Below are 11,978 nucleotides of genomic sequence, written 5' to 3'. Positions count from 1 at the left end.
GTTTAATGCCGCTCATGATTAGACCATTTGCTCGTTCCACTTGACCGTTAGTTTGAGGGTGGTAGACTGAAGCGTAGTCGAGCTTGATGCCCATGTTTTTGCACCAGAGTTTAACCTCGTCGGCCGTGAAATTCGTGCCGTTATCAGTGATGATGCTGTGGGGGACGCCAAAACGGTGTACTACCCCGGATATGAAGTCTATCACAGGTCCGGATTCTGCCGTTTTAACCGGCTTGGCCTCTATCCATTTGGTGAATTTGTCCACCATGACCAATAAGAATTTGTGCTTGTGGGTTCCCCCTTTAAGGGGTCCAACCATGTCAAGCCCCCAGACCGCGAACGGCCAAGTGTTGGGTATAGTTTTGAGGGCGGTGTGTGGCATGTGGCTTTGATTAGCAAAGAGCTGGCAACCAACGCATTGTTGGACTAAGTCCTGAGCATCTGCCCGGGCTGTCGGCCAATAAAATCCTGTACGGAAGGCCTTGCCTACAAGGGCCCGGGCTGCAGCGTGGTGCCCGCCGAGTCCGGCGTGAATTTCAGCCAGGAGATTTCGCCCTTCCTCTTCGGAGATACACCTTTGAAGGACTCCGGTTGTGCTTTTCTTATAAAGTTCTCCCTCATGGACCTTGTAGGCTTTAGATCGCCGAACTATGCAGCGGGCCTCATTTTGGTCTTCGGGAAGTTCCTGCCTGATTAAGTAGGCTAGGAATGGTTCCGTCCACGGGGCAATTACTGCCATTATTTCGTGGGCTGAAGGTGTTATTTCATTGGCTGATCCACCGATTGTGTCAGAATGTTATGTGTTGGGTTGTGCAGTTGGTTCCGGGTTGTTATTTCCGGACTCCTCTTCCCATAATACGGATGGCTTAAAGAGCCGTTCCAGGAAGATGTTTGGAGGGACGGTGTCGCGTTTTGCACCGACGCGTGCCAACACGTCTGCTGCCTGGTTATTTTCCCGGGCTACATGGTGGAATTCGAGTCCTTCGAACCGGGCTGACATTTTTAGGACGGCGTTACGATAGGCTGCCATTTTCGAATCGTTGGCGTCAAAGTCTCCATTTACTTGGGATATTGCGAGGTTTGAATCCCCGCACACCTCTAGGCGGTGAATACCCATGGAGATTGCCATCCGGAGGCCATGTAGAAGGGTCTCGTATTCGGCTGCATTGTTGGAGTCCATGTACATTATTTGAAGTACGTATTGGACTGTGTCTCCGGTTGGGGACGTCAAGACGACGCCAACCCCCAAGCCAGCCAACATTTTAGAGTCGTCGAAATGCATGATCCAATTGGAATATGCGCCGTACTCTTTAGGGAGTTCGACTTCGGTCCATTCGGCGATGAAGTCAGCCAAAACTTGCGATTTTATAGCTCGCCGTGGTTTGTAGGTTATGTCAAATGGTAAGAGCTCAATGGCCCATTTTGCAATCCTGCCCGTCGCGTCGCGATTATTTATAATATCGTTGAGAGGTACTTCGGAGGCCACCGTTATGGAACACTCTTGAAAGTAGTGTCGCAGCTTCCAGGATGCCATGAACACCGCATATGCTATCTTTTGATAATGTGGGTACCGGGAATTGCATGGAGTTAAGACAGTGGATACGTAGTACACTGGTTTTTGAAGAGGGAATTTTTGCCCTTCTGTTTCTCGTTCGACGACGAGTACGGCGCTGACAACTTGATGTGTTGCCGCGATATATAATAACATAGGCTCGCCCAAGTTGGGCGCGGGCAGGACCGGATTTGTTGCCAATATGGCCTTAATTTCTTTGAGTCTGGCCGTGGCAGCATCCGCCCATTCAAAGTGTTTGGTGCGCCAGAGGAGGCGATAGAGGGGCAGCGCCTTTTCTCCCAAACGGAAGATGAAGCGGCTTAGAGCTGCCACGCATCCCGTCAATTTTTGTATTTGTTTGAGGTCTTTTGGGATATCCAATTGTGACAGAGCCCAGATCTTGGCTGGGTTTGCTTCAATTCCTCTACCGGATACAATGAAGCCCAAGAGCTTTCCGGCTGGTATGCCGAAAACACATTTTTTTGGGTTGAGCTTAATGTCGTATGCTCGGTTGTCGAATGTAAGCCTCAAATGGTCTATTAGAGTTTCGACGTGTTTGGTCTTAACGACCACATCGTCTACGTACGCCTCCACTGTTTTGCCTATCTGGGTGGCCAGACATGTCTGAATCATGCGCTGATATGTTGCACCGGCGTTTTTGAGTCCGAAGGGCATTGTGTTGAAGAAGAATGGTCCGTATGGAGTAATGAATGTCGTTGCGGCCTGGTCTTTTTCCGCCATCTTGCTTCGATGGTATCCGGAGTATGCATCGAGGAAGCACAATGAATCATGCCCTGCGGTGGCGTCGATGATTTGGTCGATGCGAGGGAGAGGGAAAGGGTCCTTTGGACAGGCCTTGTTAAGGTCTTTGAAATCGACACAAAGGTGCCAGGATTTGTCCTTTTTTGGTACCATTACCAGGTTGGCTAGCCAATCTGGATGTTTTATATCTCTGATGAATCCGGCTTCTAAGAGTTTGGCTAGCTCCTCTCCCATTGCCTGTCTTTTGGGTTCGGAAAATCGCCGAAGAGCCTGTTTGACTGGCTTGAATCCTTTTAGGATATTTAGGCTGTGTTCTGCCAGCCTGCGTGGGATTCCTAGCATGTCTGAAGGGTGCCAGGCAAAAATGTCCCAATTTTCCCGCAGGAATTCTCGTAGTGCAGCTTCTACATCAGGATTTAATTGTGCCCCAATGGAGGCCGTCTTTGTAGGGTCCGTTGGATGGACCTGGAATTTGACTATTTCGTCTGCTGGTTTAAAAGAGGTGTACTTAGACCTCTTATCGAGTATCACATCGTCCCTATCCACCGTGGAGCGCAGCGCAGTGAGTTCTTCTTCCGCTAGGGCTTCGGATAATGCCTCTAGGGCCAGTGCGGCTGTCTTACTTTCAGCGCGGAGTGCTATATCTGGATCACTGACAAGAGTGATTATTCCATTGGGCCCGGGCATTTTGAGCTTCATGTACCCGTAATGGGGTATAGCTTGGAAGATTGTGAATGCCTCTCGCCCTAACAAGGCGTGATATCCGCTGCCGAATGGGGCCACTTGGAACGTGACCTCTTCGGACCTGTAGTTGTCCGGCGAGCCGAACACTACGTCTAGTGTGATTTTTCCTGTGCAGCGTACTTCTCGATTAGGGATTATTCCTCTGAAGGTTGTGCTGCTTCGCTCAATGTGGCTCCGGTCAATTTCCATTTTTGGAGGGTTTCCTCGTAGATGAGGTTTAATCCGCTGCCGCCATCCATGAGTACCTTGGTAAGACGAAAGCCGTCCACTATCGGACTGAGGACCAATGCGGCCGGTGCTCGAGCTGTTCGGAATTTAGGTTCATCGCTGGCATTGAAGGTGATAGCCGTGTCGCTCCATGGATTTGTTGTTGCTACTTGGTAGACTTCGGCGAGGCTGCGGATTGTTCGTTTCCGCATGTTATTTGATGTGAAAGTCTTGAAGACTGTTAATACCGTACTGGTACTGTTGGGCTGGTTGCCTGGGGCTAGAAAGCTTTCGCCACTTTTGGCCACCTGCCGTAGTATCCAACATGCTCGAAGGCTATGTGTTGGAGTGGCGCCCTCCGTATTGTGGATTTTACAGGGTCCGTTGAGCCATCCCTCCAGTACGGTTCCGTGCCCTTTAGGGTTTTTTTGCTTTTTGGTTTTTAACCCAGGTGCTTGAGTATGACGCACCCTTTTATTTCGAACTAGGGTTGTATTCAGGGCCGGATTGTCCCAAAACCTGGTTTCGCTTTTCCAGGCACTCTCCATCGCATAGTTTTTTTGTACTATTGTCGCCAGATCAGCGAAGCGTGTAACTTCGCGACGACTTATGGCGCTCATGATTCCCTTGTCCGTGCAATTGTTGCAGAAAATTGAGATTGCGCTTTCCTCACGGCAATCTTTTATCCTGTCCATGACCAGGAGGAATCTGGCCCAGTAGTGATGTACTGTTTCATCGGGCTCTTGCCGTATTTGAGATAAATCGCTTATGTTTGGGTGGGCGGGCGGAATTAAATTCGGAACCCCGCCCGGTCTGAGGCTCAAAGGCCAAGAAGTTTTCGGATTTGGAAGCTTGGATTGCTGGATGTTATCCAACAAATCTGGTCCGATGCCTGACTTTAGGTTCAGTACTTGATTGACATCCGTCCCTCCGCGGGAATCCGGCATGAAGGGATCGGGAATCCGGACATAACTGGTCTTTAACATAGAGGAAGAGTCGCCGCGTTGTTCCTCTACCACGACAACATGGTGGGTAGCCTGGGGAGAGTTAATTTCTCTCAGATTGGTTTTAAGCCCAATCTGATCGTAGTCTGTGGTGACTCCCAGGGCGGTGATGCGATCCAAGAGCTCATTTACGAAGGAGAGCTCCATCGGATCTAGCTGCTCGGCGAATTCCGAGTTGACGTGAAGATCGCTTTTGATGACTCGAGAGGTCATTGTCGGAGCGGTGGCCGAACAGGCGGTCATAAGAAAACCACCTAGCCAGATAGTTTAGCCGTGGGCCAAAGCTCCCTTGACGATGGCGCCGTCTTTAAAGACGGGAAAAGGCATCCCTCCTGATTGCGACGACACAGAGGAACTCTCAATGAAAGCACCAATGTCGGTGTCAAAACCGGCGGATCTCGGGTAGGGGGTCCCGAACTGTGCGTCTAGGCGGATGGTAACAGGAGACAAGGGACACGATGTTTTACCCAGGTTCGGGCCCTCTTGATGGAGGTAAAACCCTACGTCCTGCTTGATTGATATTGATGATGTGGGTATTACAAGAGTAGATCTACCACGAGATCAAGGAGGCTAAACCCTAGAAGCTAGCCTATGGTATGATTGTTGTTCGTCCTACGGACTAAAGCCATCCAATTTATATAGATACCGGAGAGGGCTAGGGTTACATAGAGTTGGTTACAATGGTAGGAGATCTACATATTTGTATCGCCAAGCTTGCCTTCCATGCCAAGGAAAGTCCCATCCGGACACGGGACGAAGTCTTCAATCTTATATCTTCATAGTCTTGGAGTCCGGCCGATGATGATAGTTCGGCTATCCGGACACCCCCTAGTCCAGGACTCCCTCAGTGGCAAGTGTAAAAATGCCCCGACCTCTCGCATTCGCTTGACACGTGGAAGATGGCACCATGAAGGTACGAAAGCCAATGAGCGTGACATTAAATGGGAAGCCGGACACTGCTCTCTGAAAACAGGTACCTGGAAGTATTCGGAGAAGGAACCCGCCTTGGAATGCCGAAGACAATCTGCGTGCCAGACTCATCATCATTGAAGCCTGGTTCGGGGGCTACCGAGGGAGTCCTAGATTAAGGGGTCCTCGGACAGCCGGACTATATACATCGGCCGAACTGTTGGGCTATGAAGGTACAAGATAGAAGACTTCGTCCCGTGTCCGGATGGGACTCTCCTTTGCATGGAAGGCAAGCTTGGCGATTTTGATATGTAGATTCCCTTCTCCGTAACCGACCTTGTGTAACCTTATCCCCCTCCGGTTTTTATATAAACCGGAGGGTTTAGCCCGTAGGACAAGAACAATCATAATCACATGCTAGCTTCTAGGGTTTAGCCATCACGATCTCGTGGTAGATCAACTCTTGTAATACTCATATATTCAAGATCAATCAAGCAGGAAGTAGGGTATTACCTCCATAGAGAGGGCCCGAACCTGGGTAAACATCATGTCCCCCGCCTCCTGTTACCATTAGCCTTAGACGCACAGTTCGGGACCCCCTACCCGAGATCCACCATTTTTGACACCGACATTGACTCCCTCAAGTTGGACCACCTTTCTTGATTGCATTGGCTCGATGAAGATTAGATGATTGCTCCCCCATACTCCACTATGGGTGACCCACTCTTCGGCACATCTTCACAAGTCCATTGACACCACAATGGACGGCAAGCTTCAAGCACTTGATCTCTTCGTGATGCTCCACTTGAACTTGCACACGACAATCTTGATGACGATCACCACTTGATGTCATCCTCTCCATGGGTTGAGCGATATCTTCCTCTTGACGCAAGCCCATGAACATGTACCTAACCCCACATAGAACTCTCACATAGACCATGGGTTAGTACACAAAGCGCAATGGACAATGCTTACCATACCATGGGATCACTTGATCCCTCTCGGTACATCTTCTACGCTTTGTGAGTTGATCAACTTGATTCACTCTTGACTTAGTCTTGATCAACCTTAAATCTTTCCAACTCTCTTCATTTGGATGATGTCTTGAAGGTAAACATGAATGATCACACAATCTTCTTCTTCAAGACATGCTTGCAATAAGCTCAACATTCACATGACCAATCTTAGAATAATTTCTTAATAGCACCTTGGTCAACTCATAAACTCCTTGAAACCAACACATGGACTTCAAGAAATGCCTATGGACAAATCCTTAAAATAAAACTCAAGGCAACCATTAGTCCATAGAGATTGTCATTAATTACCAAAACTAAACATGGGGGCACCGCATGTTCTTTCAGCTAACAACAATTGCGGTTCAAGGGTGAAGATGCAACTATCACAAACGTGTGAGAAACCACTTAAATTGAGAAAACACCCCCTAGAAGTGTCGGAGGAGGGTCTCTACATGAACATATAAATAAGGACACAAAAAGGGCGAAAGGAAAAAAAAAGAACAGTGAAAAATAAAGTAGGGAAAATGAAGAATCGTCATCTTTTTTACAACTTGCTATATGAATTAGAAGTAGTATAAGAATGATCAGATTGATCTTAAGTGAAACAAAAATAAAATAGAAATGAACCATCAAATTCAAAAACAAAATATAGCTTAACAAACATGAGATTTCTCACACGCCATAAAAGGGGCCAATTGACAAAAGAGACCCCTCCATCATGCCTAATCCATTGTGGATCCATGCCCAACACAAGAAAAAACAAAAATGAAAGAAAATAAACAAGTATGTCACACCATAAATGGGTCGGCATGACACGAGACAAGCAACGCTCACGAATCGTAAAGCAATCGTAAAGCAATGTTGACCCAACGACCTAAGTGTGTCGACTGAGACTTTGCTAAGTATCAATCGATTAATATTTAGCAAGCTCAAACAATAAAAGCAATTCTAGCTCTTCAAGCTTATTTTAAAAGTTTGTTTCTTTCAAAGCATCTGATGGAATTTCATCTTCTTCAGTAAGCCAAAAAATTATCTACAAGAAAATATCTCTGGCTTTCCTCCTCTTTTCGTCGGCGCCGTTGTTGGTCCGCCTCATCTTTGATGGCCTTTGGGCCATGTAGGTGCGGAGGACCTCAACCCCCCCTCCATTGTCGGGAGGGATCCCGTTCTTATTCTTGTTAGGTTCAACGTCTTGGTTGAAGCTGTGTGGCGGCGGCGATTGACGAAGCTAAATCCGGCAGATCTCGGGTAGGGGTCTCGAGCTGGTGATCTCGGATGAACGGTAATAGGACGAACAAGAGACACGGTGTTTACCTAGGTTTGGACCCTCTCGAAGAGGTAAAACCTTACTTCATGCTTCTGTTTTATTGATTGTGATGGGTTACAAAATACATGATGATCCATGTCAAAATTGTATGAATGTACCTAACTCTGCCCTATGGACTAAATCACTCGGCTTATATAAGGGTTGGGGTATCTAGGGTTACATATAGGTCGGTTACATCTAGGGATAAGCTTGTCAATGATTTGAACATGCCTTAAAGAGCACGCCAAGTCTTCGGAGAATTTCATCTTAAGCATGCCGAGGACCATGGTAGACATGGCCCATTCATTGGTTGTCTTGGATCCTCGAGCCAACCCATGACTTGGCAGGCCGACGTGGTTTGTACCCCTTAGTACATAACACCGTCAGCGATGTCTCTCAGTATGAATAATGTCTCCCATGTTTATATCTCCGTTCGGATGGTGCATCTGGCTTCGTCGATGGGTGTGTGAGTGGCGGATCTAGGACCCAGGTCGGGGGGCTGGGCCTGGGGCATGAAGATGAATTGCTTCGTTTAATGTAGCATATCGCGCACTCTAGCGACACTGTAGATGCGTTGTAGCAGTCTGGGGCCCTGGCCTTGGCAGAATCCTGGGTCCGCCCCTGGGTGTGTGGAGGTGTGTCTCTGTCGGAGCTCGCGAGATTTGGTCAGTGCTGGTTTCGATGGATCTGTTTGGATCCAGTTTTTGTTCGTCTTCGTTTGGGTGTTTATAGGTTTGATCATCCAATACATGACTTTCTTCATCACGATGATTGCTGCTCTTGTCTGCTGGTTCTTTAAGGCCTCAGCACGACGATTTTTCGACTGTTTACTACAACAAAGGTTTGTTCAGGTCCGGTGAAGAAGGGGCAATGATGTCGACGCCCCTTTCACTCGCTCTGCAGTCATCTAGGAGGTCCACGGACCTGCTTTTCGTTTTTATTACCTCTGATGTTTTTTATACTGCCATGATTAAAAAAAACTGATGCAAAAGCTTAGCATCGAAGCAACTTGGGGAGCCGAGTACCGTGTCAAACGAGAAAAACGAGGGGGCAGCACGTGTCGGACACACAATGCGTATTACCGGACAGGACTACGTCTTTCGGCGACGGGGGCCTTGACACTAGAACCTTCTCCTCTCTCCTATCCGCACCGACCCTGACAGCCCACTCCACGCGGCCGGGCCCACCTACCCTGCATCACGCGAAGCGATCCCAGCCGTCCGTCCCCGCCCCACGGGGCCCTCTCCGCCGCCCGATCCTCCGCCCACAGCCGTTCTTCCTCCTCCGGCGAAACGAACGCTCGTACAAAAGCGAGAGAAAAGAGGGGAACGGACGGACGAACTCGCGCACACAGCACGACACAAGCCACAAACCCCTCCCCCTCTCTCCCACTCCACTCGCCGGATCGGGGCGGAAGCAGGCCGGATCGACCCTCGGGCCAGCGGCATGGGCGGCGGCGAGGGCGGGGCGGGCGGCGAGCCCGCGGCGGGAGCGGCCCCGGCCGCGGCCGCGCAGGCGACGCTGCACATCCGCGGCACCAGCGGGAACAAGTTCGCGGTGCGGGCCGACCTGGGCGCCACCGTCGGGGAGCTCAAGGCGGTCGTCGCCGGGAGCTGCGACGTGCCCGCGCCGCAGCAGCGGCTGATCTACAAGGGCCGGATCTTGAAGGACGACCAAACCCTAGCCAGCTACGGTGCGTGCGTGCGCTCCCTTATCCCCCGCCCTGAGAAGCTTGGGCTTCGGTGCGACTTCCCGTAGTCTATTCCGCGTGGCTGATGATGTGGCTAGTTAGGTCCGATGCTTGCGCTGCGTTGGTCTGCCTGTGGTGGTGCCCTCTGTGTTGGATGCAATGCCTGCCTCACTTGTTTTGCTAGGAGGCGGGCGAGATGCAGCTTAGCTCTTTCGAGAATGCATGCGATGGATGCCCTATAATTTTCTGTGGTCCTTGCCTCCTTGGTTGATGGATTGCTGCAGAGGCATAGCCCAATAAGTAGCATTATAAGTGTTGAATGATAGCACACCTTAGTGAACATTATGCTATAGAAGTGAAATGAACGCTGCTCTGATGCCTCCACATGAATGTAGTTCCAGACACCATTGCGGCATGCAAGTGCTGGCGTCACGTCTGCACTTTGCGTTGGTAAGCACAAAAATCCTAGGCGCTGGCATACAGACAGTAATCATGCACGAATGGACTCATCTTGCTGGATTGCAGCATGACAGCACCTTAGCAATCACTGATTAGCCACCAGGAAGGCTATTGTTAATGCTTTCAGGTTCCCGCCCATAACTGTATTTAGATTGGTTTCAAGTGCTTGTTACTAGGGTTACGTGTTATCAACCATTGTCATCCACTTGTAACGTGTTTTCATTCAGCCGGCACGATGCTATTATTCCTATTATGGCATTAAAGTCTTGTCATGTTTCGACAACAATAGGAACCATCTTTTATTGCATTATCCACGTGGCACTCTTCATCAAACAGGAAATTCTATTTGAAACTGTTGCAAAGTTTTAGTGCATCCTCGCCTATTTTAATCTGTACCTACAAATTACCATATCAGATCTACTGTTCTGTAGATATTGTTTTGTACATGTATTTAAGTAGTTTTGATCTTCATGAAAAAGGTGTTTTCTCTAACCATTGCTTCATGTTCATGTTTGGTACTTGGCAAAGTTGAATAAGCTCACTTTTGATGCAAGTCACAACATCAACATGACATGTTTAGCTTGTTCCTTTGGACAAGTATGAGTAAACTTGCCATACATTGCTATTCTAACATACTTGAACTTGCCATACAAAGAAGATGTATAATTTGGAAAATTCCTTTCAATTATCATTAACTCCATGTAATAAGAAGGAACTAAACGTGGACAAATTTCTCATGCTAGACTGGTACCTCCAGTAAAAAAAATCAACTATATGTATTTGACAATTTATTGGAAAGAATTTTTTATTTTTTGTTTTCATGCCTTTGAGCTATGTGTCACAAGTCATGACAGAACAATATGGAGCCACATTATATCTGCATGTTTTAGTGTGTGAATGTAAGTACAGAAGATCCTGTCCAGTTAAGACAACACTATCAGAACACGCTAACTTTGGATATAGAAATGCCCTTTGTGGTTGTGTAGGACCGACTGCTTTATATAGAGTTGCTGTCAGTAGTCTGTTGCTTGATTCTAGGAACTTCAGTAGGTACACACAGATTTGAAGCACAAACGAGGTGGCAATTCTAATAACTTACCTGTCCATGTGCTTCAGGATTATGGATGGTGATGCATGGAAGTACACCTTATTAATTTTACAAATTCACTCTCATTCTGGTGCTTTTCCCCCCTTCCCTTTTGAAGGTGTGGAGACCGATCACACCATCCATATGGTGCAGGGTGCTGCACCACCAGCAACATCGGCTCAAGTGTGTCGATCGAGACTCCACTAAATCTCAGTTGACTGATATTTAGCAAGCCTGAGCGATAAAAGCAATTCCAACTCTCCACACGTATTTTTGAAGTTCTTTTGCCGGAGCAGTTGATGGAATTTCATCTTCTTCCATGAGTCGATGCAAAAGCTTAGCACCGAAACAACTAGGGAGCAGAGCAGTACTATCTCTAATGACAAAAACGAGGGAGCAGCACGTATCAGACACACAATGCATACTATCGGACAGGACGGACTACGTGTTCCGGCGACGGGGCCTTGACACTAGAACCTTCTCCACTCCCATTCACACCAACCCCGACAGTTCGTTCCACGCGGCGGGGTCTACCTACCCCACATCACGCAAAGCGATCCCAACCGTCCATCCCTGCCACACGCCCTCGCTGCCGCTAGATCTCCGCCCACAACCGCTCTTGCTCATCTGACGAAGCGAGCGCTTGTACAAAAGCGAGAGAAAAGAGGAGAATGGACAAACTCGCACACACAACACGACACAAACCCCTCCCCTCTCCCACTCCACAAGCCGGATCTGGGCGGAAGCCGGCCGGATCGACCTTGGGTTAGGGGCATGGGCGGCGGCGAGGGCGAGGTGGGCAGCGAGCCTGCGGAAGCGGCCCCGGCCGCGCTGGTAGCGCTGTACATCCGGGACACCAGGGGGAACGATTTCTTGGTGTGGGCTGACCTGGGCGACACCGTCTGGGAGTTCAAGGTGGACTTCGCCAGGAGCTGCAACGTGCCGGCGGCGCGGCAGCGGCTGATCTACAAAGGCCGGATCTTGAAGGATGACCAAACCCTAGCCAGCTACGGTGCGTTCGTGTGCTTCCTTACCCCCACCATGAGAAGCTTGGTTTTCGCCGCGATTTCCTAATCTGGCGTGGCTGATGGTGTGATTTGTTAGTTCCTATGCGTGCGCTATGCTGGTCTGCCTTGGGTGGCGCCTGTGTCTTAGATGCAATGCCTGCCTTGATTTGTTTTGCTAGCAGGAGGACAAGATGCAGCTTAGCCCCTTTGACGATGTGTACAAGTAGTGCCCTAT

At 49.0% G+C, this 11,978-nt stretch overlaps 1 protein-coding gene across 2 annotated transcripts in view; it reads left to right on the top strand.

The window, feature by feature from the left end:
- Window positions 1-8,827: 8,827 nt before the first annotated feature.
- The window catches only part of LOC123093602 (ubiquitin domain-containing protein DSK2a), a 7,680-nt gene continuing 4,529 nt past the window's right edge, over window positions 8,828-11,978 (top strand). Inside the window, exon 1 of one of the 2 annotated variants that reach the window (XM_044515594.1) lies at window positions 8,828-9,193. In XM_044515594.1, the coding sequence (XP_044371529.1) occupies window positions 8,947-9,193 (247 nt within the window). In that variant the 5' untranslated portion in view covers window positions 8,828-8,946. Of the gene's footprint in view, window positions 9,194-11,437; window positions 11,749-11,978 lie in introns of those variants that run through there. The other variant, XM_044515595.1, reaches the window with a different exon arrangement.

The sequence above is a fragment of the Triticum aestivum genome, chromosome 4B (genome assembly GCF_018294505.1).
Source record: "Triticum aestivum cultivar Chinese Spring chromosome 4B, IWGSC CS RefSeq v2.1, whole genome shotgun sequence".
In the NCBI taxonomy this organism is placed as follows: domain Eukaryota; kingdom Viridiplantae; phylum Streptophyta; class Magnoliopsida; order Poales; family Poaceae; genus Triticum; species Triticum aestivum.
The sequence above is the reverse complement of the archived record's forward strand: the minus strand, read 5'-3'. Positions and strand labels throughout refer to the sequence as shown.